We start from the raw sequence: 24,256 nt of genomic DNA on the forward strand, positions 1-24,256 counted from the left end.
GGAGCTGAGAGGTGGAGTCGTGACGGAGGGCTGCTCTGTGAGGCGGAAGCTCAGAAGTTGCAGGTTCCACAAGGAGCTGCGTCTCAAAGGCGGAGCTAGGTCCACCCAGGTGTCTCGCACAGCTGAATGGTTGCCACAGGAATTTAAAGAGTTTCTCAAACATGTATGAAAGAACACATGCAAGAGGCAATAATATTATTACCTTTTGCATATATTATTAATATTATAAAGCTCAAAAAAGTAAATTTCACATAATAGTTCCCCTTTAAAGGGACTTTTCACATAGTAACATATTATCAATTTAACACAATGTACAATCAAGCTGTCAATAACCTCAATATCTTTGTTTGAAAATTATTCAATCTTCTGCCAAAACTGAAATCTCACCATCCATGTTGCATCCATTTCAAAGATACTTTGAAATACTCGTACTGGTAGCATATACATTTACTTTGATGAAACAAAATGCTAATTTTATAGCATAGATGGGCTCTAAGAAAGTTAACCTTAAAAAAAAAAAAAACTGAAGAATTTGTGTTGTGGACTATTAGGAAAAGGTGCAATGCGCAATATTAGTGAATTTTGCCATAGTGATATGATTTGCAATAAACAGTGCATCGTCATATATTTTGTATGCCTCTTTATTTGAGGGTAAAATAAAATGTGAATTGTTCAGCAGCAAACATGTAGCTTCCCCTCCTGACTGTAAATGTTGATCAGTCATTTTCCTATGTGGTTATTTTTATCAAAATAAATTACATCAGGTGAAAAACTAGTGAATGACAAGAGCCATAATAAACTGACACCCTTCAAGCGAGCTCTGACATTCTGCAACAATGAAACGGGCCAATTAAACCCAGTTTTCCCGCCTTTTTGTGGCTGCCATTTTGAAATGCCAGCTACACTCTTTTGATTTTTGCTCCATGTTTTCAAAGTTTAACATCTGCTTTACAATTATTCAGCAGCAAAAGCTGACACGCGAGTGGAAGATATCACGCTATTAGCATGAAGTATGCTGACACAGCGTAAAATGTTAACCTGCAGTGTTAACCTGTTGTTGATAGCCCAGCCGGGTTTTCAGTTGCCTAGCAAGACTTGCGTGAACATCTCCTGTAGTTCATCACCACAGTCAAGCAAGCTAGATGCTAACATAAACACGCTCACAGGTTTAATACACCAGATCCTTGCTTGAGAAGGTGAAATGGCAAGCTGCGATGCTACTTGACATGCTGTCCCTTAACAAGTGCAAACCAGCCAATCCAGGAGCGCAATTTGTTACCTTTGGCGCCGATTGGCTGTTACCACAAGATTGGAGTCAAGAAAGGCTGTAGATGTTAGCTTCTGTGGTAATGCTAAGACGGTTTTCACTGTATGTGTCAATGTATAACCTATGAAGGTATATCTGGTTTTTAAGCTATTAAAGTTTGTGTATTTTGGTCCCAACCCCCTACGTATAGCTTGGCTCTACTGTAGATGTGTTTTGCTGATGAGGTATTACCTAAAGTATTGTTTTAACCTAATTAAGACAGCATCAAGATGTGTTGGTAGGTATTTTAAGGAGTTATGTTTTGCTTTCTTGCCATCTTGCTCCGTGTCCCATCGTTATCTCCCTCTCTCTCCTTCTATCTCTGTGATGGATGTCTGTGCTGCTGCTGCTGCTGCTGCTGTGGCTCCACCTCCTTAACCCTCGGCTCAGACATCACAAGTTGATATGTAGCTGCTCACTGATGCCGTACAGATGGTGTCAGAGTGGGGAGAGGCAAACAGCAAAATGATCTCTGGGCAAGAAGTCGCCGGGACCTTTCTCTGTCTGTGGCGGAATTGGCTGACCACCCACTTTGAGGCCGGAGGGGGAAAAAAAATATGTCAGATGGTCTTTTGTTTTGTGCCTCCTTCCTGCGCGGGCTCATTGGACTGTGGGTGTTTTCGGTCAGTGTGAGGAGATGAGGCATTGTTGACCTTCCTCCCTCAGAGGCTTATTTGAAGGTTTCACCCCCCTCCTCTTTCTCCACCTCCTCCTCCGCATCCCTGAGGAGAACGACTCCTGCTCCCTGTCAGCTCTCAACCGCTCTGACATACAGTTGGTCGGACTGCATAAACAGATGTTTTCAGGGGAGACAGTAACCGTATACCAAAAGATAAAAGAGAAATATTCATGTTCCCCCCCACTTAGATTCATGTGTGCAGTTTTTATTATGTACCGTGTAACTGTACTGTAAAACAAGACTTGTGGGATACGTGAGATTGTTTTCTCTACAAGTCCTCCAACTATTCCTCACAGTCTGAGGTGTTTTTCCTTACTTGCTCCTCCGTGTTGGACGGGTACGCCCCACCCCTCTGGCAGGTGTACTCCCTAAAGGCCTGAAAAGCTACACTGTGGGTCTGTCCAACACTCGTGTGCTCTGTTTCTTTCCCACGCTCCTGTCCTGCAGGGATTTTCTCACCTTCGACACATCTGCACGTTTATGATCCGGCCGCGCTCCCTTGTTGGTTCATAAATTAAACACGGTACACAGATAACACTCCTACGCTAAGATATGTCGGACTGTAACTTCTACCGGCAGGAGAGCGTAGCACAAAGGTGACGGAGTTTGAAATAAATATGCAGTAAGTGCTTTGAAAAAAAGTATTATTATTATTATTATTATTATTATTATTATTATTATTCTGTGTTGTACTACGTTTTTTTCACATTTGTCCAGGTTGGGCTGGAGAATTTTCTGTTGTAAAAAACGTAAATCGTCGTTGCTCAGGTTGTCGTCATCTGATGTGAAAACTACAACAAAAACACAGCTGAGTAATGAAGTACAGATTCCCTCCTCAGAATTTCAACCAAAAAAAAAAAACTTTTTGAAATCAAAAGCTGACAGAGGGGCAAAAAGATGCTAATGCTAGTTCTACATCGGATGTGTCCAAATTCAGAGGCACCGTTCTTGGTCAACCTAGTCGACTGCAAATACCAAAACTGAGTGGCTTGAACAAGAAACGCAACTAAAATCACGTGTGAATAAGTGTTGGGGAAGTTTGATTATGTTCAGAGAGACGTAGACAGAAAACACGAGAAATACAAATTGACGTTCGAAAGGACTTATCAGTTGCCTTTTGTGATGACGCCAGTGGCACATGGAAGCATGGCTGTGGCAGGGTAGATTTTCTTTACATAGAATAATTATAAATACATGAATAAAAAAAAATGTGTGACCTTTTTATATGGCTCTCTGGTGGAAAACTACACTTAAAGTGAGCTTAATTGATTTGACAGAAAATCCTGGTGAGTAGCTTTAAATTCTATTTACATCTGTGAAGCTTTGCTCTGTCTGTGTGCCACCCTTACATAAATACGGCTTTAAATTACTATAAGAAAAACATGTGCATTCTGAATCACTTCTTTTATTGTAGCAACAATGATTAAAAGGAACATCCAGCTTGACTTGATCTGTAGGTTCGGTTAGATTTTTCTTCTTCTTCTTCTCCTCCTGTGTGTGTATGTCAAACATCTGTCTCCATGTGGCGGCTGATGGGTTCTTGACGGGGCCAGATGTGCTGCAGCAGCTTCCCTCTGCGCGATTCAAACTCAACTCAGACCTCCACGACACCGCAGACGTGTAGCGCCGAGGAGCGGATTTGTCGCTGCGTATCTGTTGCTGGAGGTTTTCTGAGGAAACGCCAAACGGAGCTGGAAGGAGACGCAGCGAGGACATTCACTTTAAATTAAGTCCCGGCAGGACGGCAGACGCTCCCTTTGTCTCAACTGCTGTGCTGTTTTGGGAATTTGTAAAGCAATTGTCATCCGATTTCCCTTCTCAAAAGAAAATGGAAACTCCGTAAGCTCTCGGAGGAGTTCATGACTGAATCGATCCGTATGGTTCCATAAATCCTTCTTGCCGCTCTGTCTCTTGGTGTCCTCGGGGCGGCTGGGCCGAGGAGCGATGCAACACGGGCAGGCAGGCCGATTGAAAACACGTGGCAATAAAAACCTCATTGAGATATCCGAGGAATGTCCGGAAATATTGTTTCGACACGGGCCAAAACAAAGCTTTTGGTTATGCTGGTTTCAATTTTTGCTCTTTCTAAAGTAGTTTTTCTTTCTGTCTTGAGCATAAATTTGGTATTGGGTATATTAAAAAACCCTGAATTTACAGTAACAATAACCATAACAATCATTTTCATGGATGTGCTATGGTGGTGCAGGGGTTAAGCACAACCCACACATGGAGGCTTTAGTTCTTGACATGGCTGTCGCAGGTTCAATTCCCAACCTGGTGACCTTTGCCGCATGTCTTCCCTTTCTCTCATTACCCACTTTCCTGTCAATTAACTATCAAATAAAGGCCACTAGAGCCAATAAAACCTTTAAAAAAAACCAATCATTTTCATCATGTAAAAGTGGGAAAAGAGTGCCATTCGTTTGAATTTCTTCACTCTTGGTAAGTCTGTTGGAGTTTCTCCTAAAGACTGGAATCTCTTCCCATTCTTCTTTGCAGAATGGCTCAAACTCCATTAAAATAGTTGAAGATTTTCAACTATTAACTATAAACCCAACAGATTTTCTGTTGGGTTTAGGTCTTCACTTTGACTGGGCCGCAATGATACACAAAAATACATTGACCTGAAGCATTGCAAAATAGCTTTGGCTGTGTGTTTAGAGTCATTGTTCTGCTGGAAGGCGACCTTCGACCTCAGTTGGAAGTCTTTTGCAGACCCGGCCCGAGTCAGCAGGCATTGTGTTCGAGCCCGATCCGACCCGACTAACTTTAGCTACAGGTCCAACCCCGTAGTAAAAATAATTAAATAAAAATGTGACTGCTTTTGTTTATAGACCACCATTTAAATAAGCAGCGTAACTTCCCTGCTTCTGGCTTTAGCTTAGCATCTTCCAGCTCCATTTTGTTGCTTGTTGTCACTGCAAGGTCAGTCAAGTGCAAATCATCTGTTATGTTTGATCGATATGAACGGAGAAACGTGTTACTGCAGTGCGACGCGCTCGTTTCAGTCTGATGAACTTCTGCACCCAACTACCTCCCATCAAGGTTTATTTGATCAAGAAGTTAAACTATCTACTCCTCCACTTGGACTGTCATTAGTAGATTAACACAACTTCATATTGTGCATTCTCGTTTGGCTTTCTTTGTGCTGGATGTGCAGCCCGACCTGAACCCGGCCCGAATTTCTGTTCGGGTTCAGATCAGGACATAAATCTAAACTAAATCGCTTTCTTCTTTATTAGGTTGTTTGCTCTTTAATTTATCTAGAGGTATTAAAGTTAAGAGGCCTGAATACTTATGCAATCAAACACTTACCTGAGTTGTATTTGTAGAAAACAAAGCTATGCATCATTCAAATTCAGAAGAAGTTTTATTTATATAGCACTTTTTCAGCATCAAGGCAGTTCAAAGTGCTTTAAGGATCCCAGAAAGAAATTTTTATTTCACTTCACAACCATACGCTGCTTTATGTTGGTCTATCACACAAAATCCCACTGAAATGCATTGACCATTGTGGTTGCAACGGTCAATGCAGAATGAAAACGTGAAAAATTTAAGGTGTATGAATTGTTTACAAGGCACTGGATGTAACCTTCAGACTTCTTTTAGCCAGCAGGGGGCAGCTTTTTAAACTTCAGAACTCAAAGCTAGCAGAGAAACACCAAACTTCTTGCTTATTTTACTACTTTGATTTACTAATGTCAAACAGATACGCTTTTTACTTCCTCTGCCAGTGTAAAATTCATATTTTCTCTGAATAAAACAATTTGGCATGTTTGGTCAATCAATAACTGTAGTTCCTGAATTGCCATCCCTTCCACGCCTTATTCAGAACAGAGCCTCGTGTTTCACGTTATGGTCACTCAATAAATTATCTTCGCAGACGTCTTGGCTAACCCGGCGGGTTGATTTCGTAGTCCGACCTGTTACTTGTTAGCTGTTTGTTGCCCTGCTTTGCTTCACAGCCGTCGTCTCTCTTCAGATCTACCTGACTCCGCTGACCGAAGTGTGACGAGGGGGGGAAAGATGAATGACCAGCAACATCACGGGCCACTCGGCTGACTCTGTGTGAAAGATGCGTTGGCCTGACATATGGGTCTTTCCTCCTGTCCGATCCTCCGGTCTTTGATGTGAGAGCCCAAGCTCCCATTACCACTGGAGGAAACTTGTCAGATCGTCTTCGCTCTCACTTCAGCTCCACAGATGTCTTCTCTCTGTGCTTTGGAAGATGATTTGTGGTCGAGTCTTGGCATGAACGGCAAGTTCAAAGCACCTAGACGGTGTAGTGGAACCGGGTCTGCTAAAAGCGAGGTTCTGGAGACGCGGAGGATATAAGCAGACTGCAGTCACGGTGGGTTTCTAAACTGAAACCACAAATGCACTAAGTCACAGAGTTTTCTGTGCATGTTGAGAAATGAAATAGGACACTTTTTAGTTTATGGTTGTAAATGGCAAGACACTTTAGCACATGAAAACAATGAAGCACTGCAGAAACTGGTTCTTGTATTCTACTGTTCTTTAGTCTGAAAGAAAGTTAGGAATAAACAGATTTGGTCAATAAAATGAAAGCTTTCTTGGGCACATTTGCTCGTCTGGTCGATGAAAAACAGCACTGTCCCCAGTGTGAAGAAAATATAGTTCACCACTAACTATTCGCGGATTCACTTGGTTGTGGATTTCTAACTCCAAAATTCAGAGACAAGCTGATTTTTCATGGAAAATATCTAAAATATTTGAAAGAAAAAGCATCTTGGGAAACTGAAATACCTAGCCGCAATGCTACTTGACACGCTATGGGCAATCCAGTTGGCCTTGGATTGGCAACTTTTGTTGATGCCAATCCAAGGCTCCAAGTTATTGCCTGAACCCTCAAGAGTGGAGATAAGAAAAACTGTAAATGTTAGCTTCTGCCGAAGTGCTGAGACTGTCAACACTGTTCGCATTAACGGATATTAAGACATATTTGATGTTGGGAGTGTTTAAGTGGACAGTTATACGTCTTTTTAGAGGGTTTTTCCACCGTGGATTTAAAGTGGGTCCACTGTACTACCATACATTCTGGTGGCTGTTGGTGCTGAAGTTGGTATCTGATTTGAAGCTTTTCATTTGGTCCAGTAATAGTTTCCCATATGGTTAAAGTGGCTCATCCCCCAGGATATCAGCAGGCAGCACTTAAAAATTAAATAACTAAAAGGTTTTCTATCCGTTCTGCTCGAAAACATTGCCAGTATGTTTCCTATTGCTTACTAACAGTCAATGGGAAGTGGACGCCTCGCAGTGTTACACCGTGGCATGCTAACGAAGCTAACGTTGATTCCAGATCTCTATTCACCAGTAAGTAAAAGGGCTATTTCACTTATTTTTTGCAGTTTTAGGTTGCTGTAAATTATTCCACCCTGAATATCGTCATTTTTCAAAGCAGTTTGGACTGTTGATGCTTTTTTTTGACACTAGGATTGTAGTCGTCGTTAGCTTCTACAAAATTTGGAAGCGTTAAAAGCTAGCGTATAAATAGCTTGATTATCATGCTAGTCACAATAGCCTCTTGTTTATTTTATTTGCCCGAAACATTAAATCGCTGTTTTTAGTGCGAGTGCAAGAAGCAATTGTTTATCGAGATGAAAGGAGAGGTAAATCTGCAGCGCTGGCATTGTAAACTTTGCATCCAGCGCAAAAAACCAGAAAGTTGGCCAGCAGCAGCAGGATTAACTGAGCGGGCTCAGTGAACAGCCAGTGTTTTTTATTTATTTATTTATTTTTGAGAAACTGCACATTTGTGATATGTTAAGTCATTTTAGTTAGGCTTTTAAATGGTCCATTAACCTCTTCTCATACATCCAACATAACCACAGCATTACAATGAGGCACCAGGGTTTAATAGAAACGGGTCACAGGAGAACTTTTACTAGTTTGACTTTACAGACTTTCTCGTTTCGAAACGGACTGCAGCAGCCCGGCTTTCTCTCCGGCTGACAGGACGGTCTTCCTTTTCGAGCTTTCCGTTGCGGGTTGATCGACTTCTCGGCCTCTCCTTCCTGTTCGCCTCGGCCCCCTTTTTTTCCGTCTTCATATGGAACTCGTTTGTGAGTCAAACGCTGCAGAGCTGACGGCAGTGTTGGCCGAATGCACTCGCTGCTGCCGTAAGCAGTTCTGGGACACTTTTCTCCCACCAGCCGGAGAAAGGAAAAGCATTAGTCAGATATGAAGCCATCTGCTAAACCAGTCAATTAACAAATCAGGCCGTCGCATGTTTACATAGGGCTGAAGGAGGAGGATGTAAGGGGATATGTGTGTGTTGTGGTTCAGGGTTCAGCCAGACGGGGTTTTGAGTCCCTGCAAAGTTTACAGACCGAAAGGTTTGTAAAATTGTAAAAGCAGAAAATATTTGCAATATTTTACTATCCAAGTTCAAGTAAAGTTTGTGTAAAGATAAAGAATATGTGCTTCGCGCTCTGTTTTTCAAAGTTACTCGAGGCATTGTTTCCTAACATATTTAGATATTGTGAAAGTAGTGTATTCTTGTTTTTGCGGAAAATGGAATGGAAAAATCTTTAGTGGCACAACAGCAATAAAACCCATATAGGAAACCATGTGTAAATTCAGACCGGCTTTTGACATTTTCCTTCAGTTTAGTTTTTTTAAAATTGTCTTTGGTAATGCACATTAGGTCTTTGAGACCCTAATCTTTGACAACTTCTTCCAGATAGATGAAATAACTTTAAAAGGAAATCTTTCAATTTTGAGCTTAACTATATTGGTTTGAAATTTAAACTGCTGATTAATATTACAACTAATTAAGGTTTACATAGATGTAAAAAATGGACAAATTAAAGGGGCAGTGTTGTGTAAAATCAACTTTTTTGAGCTGTACATCGTGTAATAATGTTGTTCCTTCATCAAAAATACACCTGGAGATTTGCCTTGATTCTTTCATGCATGTTTGAGAAATCCCTTCATCTCCATGACAACCATTCAGCTGTGCAAAACATCTGGGTGGACCTAGCTCCGCCTTCGAGACGCAGCTCCTCCTCAGAGCTGCAGTTTGTAATCTTCAACGTTTCCGGCTCACAATGAAGCTCCTCCAGACTACCAGCAGCAATTAGCAAACACCTGATGGAACTGCTGAGCTCGCTATATGAGCTTCTTCTCTGTGCAACGCTGGTAAAAATGTTAAAAGAGGAGCCTTGTTGTGATGACTTCCTGAAGGCGGAGTTTCAGAAAGAGCACCTTTAAAGAGACAGAGGCTCAATTTCAAAAGTGCTATATTATTTAATTTTGTTTAAATCATATTTGATAGAGCATTTTTATGACAATGGAAGGTAACAGTAACTTGATTGTGCTATAAAATGGCACTGTGAGTGGAAAAGATGCTTTGTGTACAATTTATTATTATTTACTAACTATTTTAGTACCAAAAGAACAGCGTGATTTTTTTTTATCCACAATTTTTTCCACGATGTTTAGTGGGGTACTCTTAAAGAGTCCTCTTAAAAAGAAAGTGTAAACTCCTTTGCCAGTGGAACTGGTGGTGAGATGTTCGCCTCGGTCGACGAGGGAGAAGGTGAGAGAAACTGAGCCTGAAAGGGAAAAGGAAAGCGAGCCCTTCTGCTGCTCCGCCGCTTTGTTTTTTTAACCCAGATTCTCTACTGAAATATGGCCACCATGTGGACCCTCTCAAGTCGCGTAGCTCCAGCTGTGGGCTCGGCCAATCAGACGTGGTTCGGCTGTCCTGGAGGAGGGCTGTGGGGAGGGTCCTGCAGTCGGAGCAGGAGGGGACGTTTTAAAGAGTGTGTGCAAGAGAGGAGAGTCATTGCAGAGGAGCAACATCTCATGGAGAACTGGAGGAGACCGATGGAGACAGGTCGGGCTGTTTCCTGGATTTTCACTCTCGTTTTCCTGTGCTGAGTTCTTCGTTTGACTGAGACGGCTCTCCAGGTTTCTAGGAGATTTTTTGAAGCTTCTTGGCTGATGTGACATAATATAAAGTTTAAGCCTTTAATTGGAACTGCACTGAATGTTGAGCAGATGTGCAGAGATGTTGGGACAGACTCGTTTCGTCAGGGTGGAAAATCTGACCTGTGATGTCATTACTACCATCCCAGTCTGTAATTTTCCTTAAATAATATCAGGACCAAAGGTTTTTATGTGGGCCACAGTTAGACATGACAGCTGTGTTTTCTTTGAAAGAGAACGACTTTTGTCATTGTTGCTGAGTTTTGAGACTCTTGGTCGATTTTTCTTGATGAGATTTCACCAGACGTCGCTACTGCAGGTCTGATGCCCTCGGTGACTGGCAGCTTCCTGCGTTCCCCCTCAGCGGCTGCCGGGGCCTCTCATTCAAACACATCCTCGCAGATTATAAACACTCCTTTTGTTTGATGTCGTAGCTTTCCTTGCGTGGTACAAAGGAATCAGTGCGAAAGCGAACAAATCTAGTTATTTGTAGCGGCGCTGGATGAGTTTTAGTGGTGAACGTTTGAGCTCCCCTGATGGATCGACTCCCTCTTAACTCTTCCACCAGCTCTAGGCAAACACTCACCATGGTGACGCGTGACTCCAGTCCTGACAAGTCCATAGATATGCAGATTGCTTCCTGTCGGTGGTACTGTGGAAAGGCGCTTCCTGCTGTGTTGTTGCAGTGAAAAGAGAGCAACTCTGTGGGCCGTCTGAACAGGGGTTGTGCTCCTAGAGGCTTTAAATGGGTTCAGAGTGAAATGATCCAGAACCAGGAGTCTCTTCTGCTTTCCCTGGTCCTGTTTGGTTGTACTTTTAAAGGTATAACCTTTTAAAGGTGCTTGAACTATTAAAAGAAGCAATTATAGGCATTTCTTTGAGAGGTTTCACAACTTGTAGCTGTTTTTGGATGGCTGTGGTTCCTAATCCATTGAATACTGGAGTCCACTGTAAATATCTTAGGGAGGCCTTAAGTATCTTGCGATTTCCTCAATTTCCTTATCTTGTGTCCAATTGCTGTCAGGGTAAAATAGTTTTTTCTTGATTCCTCCACTGTTGTATGTTTGAAACTTTTAGTGTGAAGTAAAAAAGGAAGTAAATCTTGGACTATCTCATTCCACCAAGAGTCGACTAAGAAAGACTCATCATCCCATTGGTTGGCAACGGTTTCTTAAATCCTTGAAGAAACGTTTTGAGTCATTTAAGTTGAGTTCATAATAGAAAAACGTTGTTAGAGTGACAAATACTAGGAATAATTTAGAAGCACTGGGACTGTCTTTAGGCAGAAAATCTATCAAACCAGAAAGACTGAGCTGCCTTTTACGGCTAAAAGAGCATTTTCAATCTTTTTTAAGTGTTAGGACACTCATAGAGTTAGATTTGTATAAAAATCTGACCCAGAATACTCTAGACTCATTATTAAAAACAATGTTTGTAGTTTGTGGAGAAAACCCCTACTAATGTTTCCCAAAGCTTCATCAAAGTCTTGTATTTTCATGAATTCAGTATTATACACAACCTATTCTTATGAACTGGGTGTATTATAACACTGCTGCTCTTTAGCTTAGTACCAGATATAGAGTTGTGAATCTTGTACCAATTTCAGCTTCATCAGAAAGATAAGATGTTTCACCACATTACTGTACAATTATCTTGTCAGCTCTTGAATTTTTTTCTACGCTGTAGAAAATGTTACCACAATACCATTTTAAAACCAGCTAAAATAAACTTCACTGTTATTTTTGTCAGATGAAATCATATTCAATGTAAACAGCAATTTTTGATCCTTGCTTTTTTGCAATGAGAAATTTAGTCATATTTTGATATTGCGGGATCGTCTCGTTACATAGGAATTTGATTGTGTCATTTAGCAACTAATCAATACTTTGACTGTGTCCAGGTCAGCTAAGCAAAAATAGTGGAAATATGTTTTTATTCTGAGTTTTTGTTGACATACCACAACATAATCCACGCAGTAAAAGTTCAGATGTCTTTGAAAAGTAAGGGAATTTTTGCAAAAGCTGCAGCGTTAAATACAGTCACATTTAATGTCAACAGGGTAAAGTGTAATTAGATTAATATTCAAGCAGGCAAATTTATGACTTTATGAATATCTGAAAAATAACAGGATCTCTCACTGGTACCAATCAAATTTAAGCAAGCAAACTTTAGTTAAAAAACAGTGGTTTTTCACCACTGGCACCGACCGATCCACCTCAGTGCACATTATTGAAACAAATGTTGACAGAAATCCACAAAAACACATTAGCATGATTTTCTATCTGATTGGTTTGGCTTTACAATGAAAGTTGAGTTTTTTCCTTAAACTCTCTCCATGCTGAGTCACGTTAAGGATGTGACTCAGTGCTTTCTGAAACATTAACTCTAGGTCTTTGAAAGCTATTGAAGTCTTTTATTCTCCTTGAAGACAATAGAAATCCATCACTGTGAGATCTGATGGAGATTTGGTAGATCTCTACTCTCTATGGGAAATTAAGAGTTGAGTTGACATCCCGTCTTCAATTTGTGATCTGATTATTTGATTAGTGGAGCTGGCGTCAGTTCAGGGGTCTGCTGACATTAGTTCAAAGGAAAAGTGACTAAATTAAATGTTACTTTGTTAATCCCCAAATGAAATTAGCTAACATGATTACTCTCCTTTTTTGTTTCATTATCAAAGTGCTTATTTTTTGTGGGACAGACTGTAAACAGTCATATGTAGACACTAATTTTTTAATCTTCTGCCACCCTTCAACAAAACTATATATATATATATATATATACACACATATATATATATATATATATATATCGCTGTATCATCAGCGTAACGCATCACATGGTAGCTGTGTAGCATCATCCTTGTTGCAGGTCTAACACGGTTCAACATCTCACAGAATCATTGCCCTCCTTTTATCCTTCTGATCTTTAAAATTCATCAATTAACCACAACAGTCCACACTGTTGTCCTGCCTGGAAACCCCTGATTGTCTTCTGTTTCTGGGTCCGTCTCGGGTTTCCTGCGAGCAGTTGCCTTCGAGCTTTGGGGGGCACATGTGTCAGATGTTGAGAGTCCTTTAAGTAGTGGCGGTCATGGGGATTAGAGTGGGAGGTCAGTGGGGTAGTTGCTGCAGTCTGAGGGTTTTAAACTCCTCTTTGGATGTAAACTGAACCTCGAATAATCCTCCGTCTCCCCCCCCGGTTACTCAGAGTATTAGGGACATCATAAATCCAAGTCGAGCCTCACTTAGATGGACCTCTCTATCTTGGGAAACTTGGGTTCAGACCCGTCTGTCTGGGAGCTCTTGGCAGACGTCTGGGCACATGTTGCCACAAATACCAGGCACATTAACGGAACTGGACTAGTTTTACATCTTCTAATCCCCTTTCGAGACGAACCTTAGGGAAGCAAGGTATTGTGCCTCTAGCTGGCACGCGATTCAATCACATCGCAGCTAGGTGAAGGTCAAAGGTTAAACGTCCAGGTCGTGCACGCTCCATATTCCCCCAGCTGGTTTGGATTCTTTCAGCTCCGGTGTGTTTTCCAACTATCTTCCTGTCAGTGAGGAATTAGTCTTCACAACGGGCCGGCAAATGTTTGACCCCGACCCCTTTGGACGGCCCGTTCGTCTCACGTCCTTGCGTCAGGCCGCTTCTCTTGTCAAAACACTGTCGAGACATCAGCTGTATGAGTTCGAGAGGTGGAGCGGAGGCTTTGAAAGAGTCCTGCCTTTGTTCCCGGAGCTTTTCATGGTGAGGCAACGAGAACACTTGTGATTCATGGAGTTAACTTTAGTCCAACTCCAATGGAGTCGGCTGTCTGCGCCCGATCTTATGAGCTCATCTGTTTTACACAATCCAAACATACACAGTGCTAGTTTGTGCAAACACACACACACAGACACACAGACACACACACACACACACACACACAGACACCACCCTGCACAAGACCACAGATCTGGGTCACTTTGTCTGCTGGAAGAAAAAGGCTGGTGTTGATATCGCCACAGGATGACGTAGATCAGAGCGCGCGCTTCCATGTGTGCGTGTGTGCAAAGCTCTTAAAAAAATGAAAAAACACACACACACACACACACACACACACACACTTGAGATCTGACCACAAAGGGACCAGCATTCCTCGTATCCCTTGCTGGGAGGGATCACCGGGGACCGAGGGATGGAAACCTCTCAGCGCGGCCGGCACACGTGTCAACAGCGGTCCCCTGCTCTCTCTGCTGCCCTGCCAAACTCCGGTCGGAGAATGACTAACAGACTCCCAAGAGGCAGCAGGGAAACCGAGGCAGGGAGAAGGGAAAAAAAAAAAGTAGACTCAAAGAGAAGAAACAGCTTTGAGATTTGGCCCAGAGCTGTATTTATAACATGAGCACAAAGGCTTGTATAAGCACCTTTTAATCTTCTCTGGCATCCCCACTGCTCTTTTAATGTGCGCTCAGCTTACATTTGTTAATGCCTCTCATAGATAAAATCTCATACTTTTGTTAGCTCACTGAAAGTTGGCTTGTTTTGTCTCCAGAGGCCTTTTGGGGATTCTTCTTAGGGTTTGGATAGAGACCCCATGAAACGTCCTTTATTCTCTTCCAATTAACCGGAATCTGTCGTTTCAATCACTCGACTGAGAAGAACTGTTTTACAGCCCAATAAATCATGCTAAGCTACATAATCTATGAAATTTTATACAAATTGTCGATTTAAGGAAAATAACTCCGGGGAAAGCTTATGTTACAGTTGGAACAGCATGAGAAGCTCAAATTTGGAAAGAAATCCAGTTGAATAAGTTGTTGCTTTGTCAGGAATTGCTGTGTTTCACTAAATGGTTGCCAAAGATGACAGCTTTTGCAATCTTTTTGGTGATGTGTGTGAAGCAGCGTTTACTAGAAAAGTCAAGAACTTCCCAAATATAAAGCCCTTACAGTCCCCTTGGATAACGCGCCGTTCCCACCAGAGCGTTGGAGCTACTAATCAGATTAGCTTCATCGCCTTTTCAGAAAGAACGCAGCCCGCAATCTAATCAATGTACTTGTTTAAATAGGAACGGTAATGACAAGTATGAAGCTTCAGCCAGACACTGTGTGGCTGAAAACTGGCAAATGTTGAACAGTAGTTTAGCTCCCGTGACACACATTTCCATTTTTAGCAAAAATCCCTACAAAACAACACTTAGACTGAGTTGGTAGATGAAGCGTCTCTGTTTCAGTTGAGTTGTTGGAGTTTGGTGATGCTCGCTCGCTCTTTGGGTCATCAGGCGTAGTTATTTACTTCTCCTGCTAGCTTTGTCCTAAATAAGATAGTTGTTACAATGGTGAGTAATAAACTATGTTAAATACAAATATGACTTGAAGATAATTCCAGGATAAAGAGACAAGAGGAAGGAGCAATCCTCAGAGGAAGCATTTGGAAGAAGTAGTCACTCATCTGTAAAAATTCAGCTTTAACCGTACGGGTTACGATTCAAGTACACCCGTATACAGATGACATGCTTTTCTGCTGATTCGACCACTTCAGTAGTGGAGATGTCTTGAAATCTGCAGTTTGTCGGTTTGAATCCTGCTTCCTTCACAAGTCGATGTGCCTTTGGTCAAGGCACTTTTGCCTAAAGTCGCCTGCTGTTCTGCGTTTCGGCGTGAATAAAGAGCATTTGTGGATGTGTCTGCAGTGTGACGGGAAAGTCACATGATATTTATTAGCTCTGAAGGCAAAAGGAGATGGAACTCTGTGCTGGTAAAGTGTTTGATGATGATGAACAGCGGACCGTCTTGGGCAGAGCTGCTGTGGTTAGATGAAGGGTAAATAGAGTCAATAAAAATGTCACTTCCTGACTCTAGTGCCCCTGATTCAGCAGAGTTGATGCACTGAGGTTATCAGCAGTCACGTGACAGCCGGTCGGCCGTTATCCTATCATCCGTTGGCTGACCTCAGGTCAGCTGTGTGGGCTGCCAGATGAGAGGCCCCAAGCTTGTTTTTCTCAGTCTGCATCCGCTCGTCGTTCCGACGTTTCCCCGTCTATTTTAACCTCCCCATCTCCTTCTCCACAGTGTGCGCACACAAACACACAGCCAGACACGCACATAAATTTTCTCCTTTTCATTTTTACAACTTTAGTCGACGATCCGCAGGGAGTAGGAAGCAGCCTGAGTGGCCTGATCACAAATCCTTTAACATAAACAAAGTGAAAAGAGAGAAGGGCCCTTTTGAAACGAACTCATCTTTCCACAACTCATTAGACCCCCTCTCTCCCCTCCCTTCAAGATCTACACCAGCAGCCTCCCTTCCTCCTCTCTCTGCTCCTCCCGCACACTTTTCCTCAACCTCTGCACGTCTTTCTTTTCCGATCATCAAAGCGGGAAGCCGTATCGAGTCCCGGGCTCCCTCAGTACACGGCGCAAAAACTTGCCGCTCATCTATGAGCTTCTTGCATACGTGCAATTACATTTTATGCATGCAATTAGAGCGCTCACTCATGTTCTTGTTTCCCGGTGTTTTTTTTTTTTCTTTTTTATCTCTTAGGTGTGTCTGAAGTGACGCCAGCGGGCTGGGTGAGGCAAAACGACTTCAATACAATGTAGACACCAAACACCAGTCAGCAGAAGAGTCTGAAGACCACGCTGACAGAAGGAGGGTTGGCCCAGAGGAGGACGGAGCGACAGCTGTTCTGAAACCACTCCGGCGGGAGATAAGAAGAGTGAAACAACTCGCGAGGGGACAAGAGGGACGCTGCGGACTGTGAATCATTGATGTGAACCTTGGTGTGTCCTTCCTGCGAAGGGGTTTGCCTTGTTCCCACGTCTCCTCCGGAGGAAGGACCGTAAACCTCAGCTCGGCGGTGTTTACGAGAGAGGTGGCCCGCACGCGTTTCTCGCCTCTCAGCACCCGTCGGTATCCCTGAGCGGCCGTCAGCCATGTGCCATGTCATTGTCACCTGCCGCTCCATGCTGTGGACTCTGCTGAGCATCGTGGCTGCCTTCAGCGAGCTCATCGCCTTCATGAGCACTGACTGGCTGGTGGGGTTCCCCCGCACGCACGACTCCGTCTACCCCCACCTCGCCACGGCGGCCGGCGAGGCCTACAGGCCGACTCTGGGGATCTACGGGCGCTGCATCAAGCTGGCCCACATGCAGCGGGGGATACTGTGCGGCCCGTACGCCGTTCACTTCGGGGAGATTGCCAGCGGGTTCTGGCAGGCCACCTCCATCTTTCTGGCTGCGGGGATCCTGCTGCTGTGTGCCGTGGCGTTCATCTCCATCTTCACCATGTGCTTCCAGAGCATCATGAAGAAGAGCATCTTCAACGTGTGCGGACTGTTGCAAGGGATCGCAGGTGAGAGGATCTTTTTTTTTGGGGGGGGATCTGAACACGTTTCACTGCCTGTTCGGCGGTTTCAGATCTGTTCTTATTTCCAAGATGGTGTTGTTCAGGTACAACTTAGGCTATTAATATAACCAAGACAAACTACTGTAGTGCATGATTATAGAGTGGACAGATAGCAATACATGGATTTAATGGGGTTTTTTGTTTGGTTTTTTTATTTTACAAATAATGTGTGCATATTTAGTCAGCCTGCAGTTTTCTGGACTAAACTTGGCTCCATCTGTCTTCCCATTAAATTTAAATTTATCATGACTATTTTCTGCTTGTGGGCCAAAAACTTCACTTTTGATATCATCCGATCAAAACACCTTCTGTCACATGTTTGCTGTGACCCTCAAAGGCAAATTGAATTCGTATATCTTTCTTTCCACCATGGCTTTTTTCTTGGAATCATTACAGCTAGACTTTCATGAAGAACAAAAAAGCAGCTTTTAAGGAAGTATTGATATTCTGTCAACAGATGGTCCCACCAGAGCTGTGGATCTCTGCAGCTCCTCCAGGGTCACCGTAGAGTCCTTGGCTACTTCTCATATTAATCAGCTTCTCTCATTGAACAAAACTTGGGGGGGAAAATGGTTAAATAAGCAATCTCAAGAATGTGGAGAGTTTTGTGGGTTTTTAAGCATCATTAATTGTGACACTGATCAAAAGTCTGATAAGAAATTGATCATGATAACTGAACCAATACGATAAATGACAAAGACAAAATGTGAAAAACTTGACAGGGTGTAAAGTCTGAAGCAGTATGACTGTTTCCAACCACATAATCAGTACACATCCCCCAGCTAGACGCCAGACATTTTCAGCACCAATCTCCATAACGACAAGCTTTTTTTTTGTTTTGTTTTTGTTTGGCACATTTTTCAGCATAAACCTTAGTCAGCATCCGATTGGCCAAGAACCAATTTCAGCCCAGGTACGCATGCTCCAATATGCATCGGTTCCTCTTGACTTTAGTTCAGATATAAATAGAGCCGCCTGGCTTCCCCCGAGCCGTATTGTTTCTGTTCATTCCTGTGGCCTCCGGCGTTCATCAAGGTAAATGAGAAGCTCTGCTCGAAGCTAAACGCTTCATTACTGGCTCCACAACTCCCACTGCTGGAATTATGTGTTTTTATTCTACTGGAGCCATTTTGGGGCAGGGAGGTGGGGAGACTTTGTCTCGCGCAGGAAATGAAGAGACGAGTAAGACGTTTTCGTCGTCACCTGGGGCGACCATCGCCCCAAATGTTTACCCGGTCAGCTGGAGCCCTTTCAGACGAGACGCACGCATGCGTATCTGTTTGTATGCGCGTTCTGCGACTGAGGGAAGAGCTGAGGCCACTTTGACACGACGAGGTGAATTATAGAGGGGAGGAGGCCTTGAGGTCATGCTTAAAGGAGCGGTCTCTCTCTTCACCCCCACCGGTGATTATGGCTGTCCTCCCCCGCTGTTGTTTATCTGGTGCGGGGCCAAAGAGAAAAGCTGGGCGAGTGGTGAAGGACATGCTGAAATGCTGTAAACTGGGCCCTCAGAATCCACCGAAACCCATTGAACTGGCCCAAGACAAACAGCCGGTATAACAGTGAGCTTAAAATAACTCAACATAGGTGGAGGTTTTATTGAGCGCCTTGCGAAAGTTAGTCATACAATTCAATATTTTTTTCACAACTTGTCATATTCCTGATTCTAATTTCAGTGTATTTTGACATCTTGCCTCAAATTCTCAAGTGGACTTTGACTTGGCCACAGTGGCAGAAAAGTATAAGAAAATGTGAGACAGATTACATTTTTCAAAAGAAAAATGTCAAGCATGGCGGCGGTACCGTCATGCTGTGGCGCTACATCCAAATTCTTTATCCGAACCTCAAATTGTCAGCTCCACTGGAAAAAACAGAGAATGCAGCTCCAACTTAAAAAAAAAAGTAATCATTAACTTGACAAGTTAATAAATGAACTTCAGTGAACCTAGTTTGATCACTTGTGACACAATATGTTTAAGTTTTATCACCTGTTCTCTTATCAGTGCAGATGACGGGAACTTAGACAGAGCTGGGTTATGTAACAGAAATATTACCCCAAGAATACGGGAAAGCTAGCTTTGGATTGGCTAAATTATGTTAATATTTGGCTTGTTTAATGGTAACATCTCTTAAGCCTATTTAAGATATATGAATCTTTTTTTTTTAATAAAAACTGAATCTGTAATGATCCTCACCAATTCTGACAATAAGAGTAGGCAAATAACCTACCAGAATCATGACGAAGTTGCAAAAGTAATGTGTGCTGAGGCGTAGTGTACCTACAGAATATCTAACCAAATAGTCATGCTGGTTTTAGAACCTATTTGGACTACAGAGCGTCCACAGTAACATCAGTTTTCTTGTTTTTAGACCTTTTTTGTTGTATGTCCTCAGAACAATCATTAAAAGCCGAACATTTCTGGCTTTTATGTCCATGATGTCGACTTTTAACCAGGTCCGTCAATTTTCCTGCCTCCAAGTTTTGAACTAAAACTGAAACAATCTGCACTGGTGGATAAGTTCAATGACTTTACTGGCCGTCGCAATGAATTCGACTAGAAAAGTGTGAAAGGGTGAAAAGATCCACGGCCTCTACTTTGAGAAATCGTTGTTTGTAAGGGACGAGTCGGTAAAGTCAGGCAAAGGCCTTCGTAAAACTCTGCAGGTGCAAAAGTAAAATCATCTCAGACTCATCGCTTGAAGAGCAGTGACAGCAAATCCTCTCTGACTTTCTTTACCAAATCTGTGCAGACAACATGCAGCTCAGTCAGGATGAGGATGTGGAAACGAGGCAAAGGGAGCTTCGAACATCGAAACGAGGCGACCGAGTTTCCCTGCAGCTGAACTCTGATCACTTTTCCCATTCCCTCATTTCACTTGAGTGGGTTGAAACCGGAGCCGGCCCGCCGCCTGTCGTGTCACTATAAATGTTTCTGTTGATTCGCTCTTCCTCCAGCATCAATCATTCATTAGTGCGTTTCACAGTCTTAAACATAGTTCATTTCGTGAAGAGTTTGGCGGGTGATAATCACTCCGGCTGATATCTACCGAAGAGACCATATACCACGTCAACTTTCTTTTGCTAATGATTATTTCCAGAAAGCGTACCGTCGCCGTGGTAATGAGAAAACTAGAACCAGACGGCAGATGTTTGGGAAAGCGATTGACCTCAGATGGGAAGATTGCGACACAGCTGCCAGAGATGGTCGCGTCATTGCGCTGGAGTGACTCCCAGTCCCATTAGCCTCATCTCCACATTACCCCGATGTCACCCGGACCCCTGTGACACACGTCCCGAATGCTGCCGCGTCTCGCAAACCGTTTAAAGCGACTGCGTAGGCTTGGGTGGTTTTAAGACTAGCAGAAAGACTCGAGCAGACTTCTCCTAGAGGGTCGGTCGGCTGAGCCTTGCATCCTGGCGGCACACGTTTTAAGGGCACCCAAAAGGCTTGTTATGCAGCAGTTAGACTACCTATAAGTGAACCTATTTCCACGTTTACTGAAATCCCTGCCTCACTGGAGCAGGAAAAGGATTAGAGACGAGACGCCAAACAAACTCAGCTGTAAAACTGTCTCTGATTCCTGTGTGTTTGCTGCCGTGTGCCTTTATTAGCCACTATAAAGTTTCCTCTGGCCCTGAGTCACAGGGCCTGTTGCAGGTTTACGTACAGAGCTTGACGAAACTCCAGACTGGAAGCAAAGCAACGAAACACCCTCCAGCAGGAGTTTAGGGCTGTGTGTTTATCACTGACGGAAGAAATCCCACTTCATGTAAAGCAGAGAAGCAGACGCTTCAGCTCTGACTAATAGAAAAACAGCACAGACAGGTCTTTAAGAGCATTTCCTGGATATCTGTGTTTACACCGCAGGTGTGGTACTTGGTGTGGAACAATGAAGATAAAACTGGGCCTGACAGACCCAGATAAGGAAGTTATTATTGCCATGGCGATGACTCATGAGCATTGAGTGGAAATACTCATGAATGTTTTCCTGAGAGGATAAAATTCAAGTTTTATTAGAGAATATTTAATTTGCTTATAGGTGAAGTATGCAACTTTTACAAAAAGATGTTTTAAAAAAAGAAAAAAAGTTAAAATTGTCTCAATATTGTGACAGTTTAGTATGAGAGATAATTTGTGAAAAGATCTCCTCTCAGTTATTATTGAAGAAATGCACAGCTCCCGACCAAAAACAACCAATCAGAGCCAGGAGGCGGGTCTTAACTCTGTCATCCAACCTCATGTACTTTTACCACCTTTCTGCTTCAATTCATTTACAATTTATAGAACAATCAACAATCTATGTTTTTTCTGTTCAGTAGGTTGTTTATTTGAGTGTCGCACACAGTAGATTAGTATGCAGAATGAAGAAAATCATGTTCTGGCTTAAATCTGATCACGAGTTGGTGGGAACACGATCCGTGGTATGTGTTGAATATAACACAACCGGCATTAATGGAATATAAATAAACACCTTTCCCCTATTAAGTACTCTACCAGGGTTTAATGCCCAATAGCATCAATAAAAAGCAAATTTCAGTTCGTAATATACAATCTTTTTTTTTCTGTTTTATGTATGGGTGTTATTTTTGAGGTTGAACAACTGGAAATCCAAAAATATTTATGCATCAAGTTTGAAAAACCCAACTTGAGGTGTTTTTTTTTTGTCAAATAAATTTATACCACGGATGCCAGTTCTTCTACACTTTGGTGCAAAATCGTAAAAAGTCATAACATGCCTTTCTAAATATCGACTACCAGCCCCAACCCCATTCCAGACTTCCTATTTATTCCCCGAACGGAAGAAAATTGGCATTGAGGGAATGGATCGGCCGCTATCAGAGATGGACTGACGGCGGAGAACTGACAGTCTGGAAGCAGCGCAGATAAGAGCCAGTGCAAAGGGTTATTGAGGCTAAATGAGGGCGGAGCTCAGTAGGATATTAGGTTAGAGAGTCCAGTTTGAAGGTGGAGGAGGTGGCGGGGGTTGGGAATGACTGCATGTATCTGTCTGTGTGTGTGTGTGTGGGGGAGCAGGGGTGTCGGTGGAGGGGTGGGGTGGTGTTGGGAATTAAAACCATGCCTTCAATCCATCACCAGGCCTGGCCTGGACGTCGGGGCAGTGCAGCAACATGTGGAAAGAATTTATGACCTAGTTTTCATTTCCTTGTTTAATGTGATATTGGGTGCTTGAAGAGAGAGGAGAAAGAAAGGAAGCGAGGAGAGAGGAAGAGGGATTAAGAGAGACAGAGTTTTACCTCCTTGTTTTACAGAAGCAAAATAAGACCGGGTACAGAGGGAGGAGGAAGAGGGGGTGAAAATATCACAGCTGAAATCCTCATTTCCTGTACGTCTCACCGGGTCTCTGTAACTGGTTAGTATGAATGTCTTCCCCCTGAGCTTCGATTGGTAGCAGGCTCCTCGTCTGGCCGGCTGACCCATCCAAAGGGAAGCCGGAAACCTCGTGACTTCAAATCGAATTCAAATTCTGTTGGATCTGTAAGGTGTTGGTGTGCTGAAAAAAAAAAAAGAGAGAAAGAATAAAAGCGGTTTGCTGCTTTGACGACTTCCACTGAGACGCAGCACACCGTGCGGTTGGGTCGGCTACCTTTTCCTGTTGTTCTCCGCTTTCCTTTGACAGGATTGTGTGTGAAGATTCAGGGGGTGGGCTGCTCTTTCCTCTCCTACTCGAGGGTCTTGCTGCAATTATGTTCAGTCGCATTTTTTGGCGGGAAATCAGGAAATCGTTCCCTGCCTGGTGCAACCTTTTCTTTTTTTAAGTGTCGTAATGGGAGTTTGACGGGAAATGTTTTTGCTGTTCACAAATATTTTTGTCTGCAGTACCTCACAGCAGAGGCAGCTTGGAATCCCCTCAATAGGATTTTATGCGACATTAACACATGGAAATACAGCTAGATGCTAATGTTGAAGCCCAACTGAAAAGCTAAAGCTGAGTAAGCTAACTACTTCGCCAATGGCCAACACAAGGCAAACGTAATGAATGTAAAAAAATAAAAAAGTGACCTCTTTTTAACTTCTAAGCAATGACTTATTATGGGTTCAAACTGCTTGTTTCCATATTTCTAGCAACTGCTAAGTACTGCAGTGCTAATACTAGTTAGCTTGGTTGATAACCACAGCAAACCCCAACTGGTTTTCTGCTTCTAGAAGTTGGTGAACTACAGTTTTGTTTACTGAGCCAAACTGAACATAACATGTCTGATTCTGGAACATGTCCTCTGCTGTCATTTAAGCTGCGTTTAATCACCAAACCCTCCAAGCTAACCCCCCGATCCGCTCGTCTCCCCGCAGGTCTGTTCCTGATTCTGGGTCTGATGTTGTACCCTGCTGGCTGGGGTTCCGACAAAGTTCAGCTGTACTGCGGCCACGACGCCGCCCCATACCGCGCCGGGCTCTGCTCCATGGGCTGGGCCTTCTACACCGCCATGGGGGGCACCGTTCTCACCTTCATCTGCGCCGTCTTCTCGGCTCAGGCCGAGATCGCCACATCCAGCGACAAAGTCCAGGAGGAGATCGAGGAGGGCAAGAGCCTGATCTGCCTCCTGTGAGGGATGGAGACGCTGCGGCATTGTTTACCACTAAAAACCGACTCTTATTTCGTCTCTGTCTTGTGTCGATGTGGGAGAAATCTGCAAGTGCCAAGTTTTATTTTTGTTTAGTTTTTTTTTTTGTTTTGTTTTTTTTTGTTCTTTGCCGTCTTTGTCCCTGTGACACCAGGAGGTGCTGTGTTTGTTATTGTATTCATGTGGTGGCTCTGCTGTTGCCACAAGTTCTGTAAATAAATGTGATTATATGTATTTTGTACATAGCTATGATTGCAGAATGATGGTCGCCTTGATCTTGGCTGGCCCGATGACATCACTCTTGCCACTCTTAAAAAAAAAAAAAAGAAAGAAATAAAGA

General features: G+C 43.1%; 1 protein-coding gene across 3 annotated transcripts in view; it reads left to right on the top strand.

Moving 5' to 3' along the window:
* Window positions 1–24,256, top strand: part of lhfpl2a (LHFPL tetraspan subfamily member 2a) — a 46,358-nt gene extending 22,102 nt beyond the window's left edge. The window contains exons 1-3 of one of the 3 annotated variants that reach the window (XM_007548774.2): window positions 9,757–9,846; window positions 16,470–17,279; window positions 23,645–24,256. In XM_007548774.2, the coding sequence (XP_007548836.1) occupies window positions 16,862–17,279; window positions 23,645–23,901 (675 nt within the window). In that variant the 5' untranslated portion in view covers window positions 9,757–9,846; window positions 16,470–16,861 and the 3' untranslated portion in view covers window positions 23,902–24,256. Of the gene's footprint in view, window positions 1–9,756; window positions 9,847–12,784; window positions 16,336–16,469; window positions 17,280–23,644 lie in introns of those variants that run through there. The other 2 variants (XM_016669929.1, XM_007548773.2) reach the window with 2 other exon arrangements.

Source organism: Poecilia formosa, unplaced genomic scaffold (genome assembly GCF_000485575.1).
Source record: "Poecilia formosa unplaced genomic scaffold, Poecilia_formosa-5.1.2 Scaffold28, whole genome shotgun sequence".
NCBI classification, from domain to species: Eukaryota; Metazoa; Chordata; class Actinopteri; order Cyprinodontiformes; family Poeciliidae; genus Poecilia; species Poecilia formosa.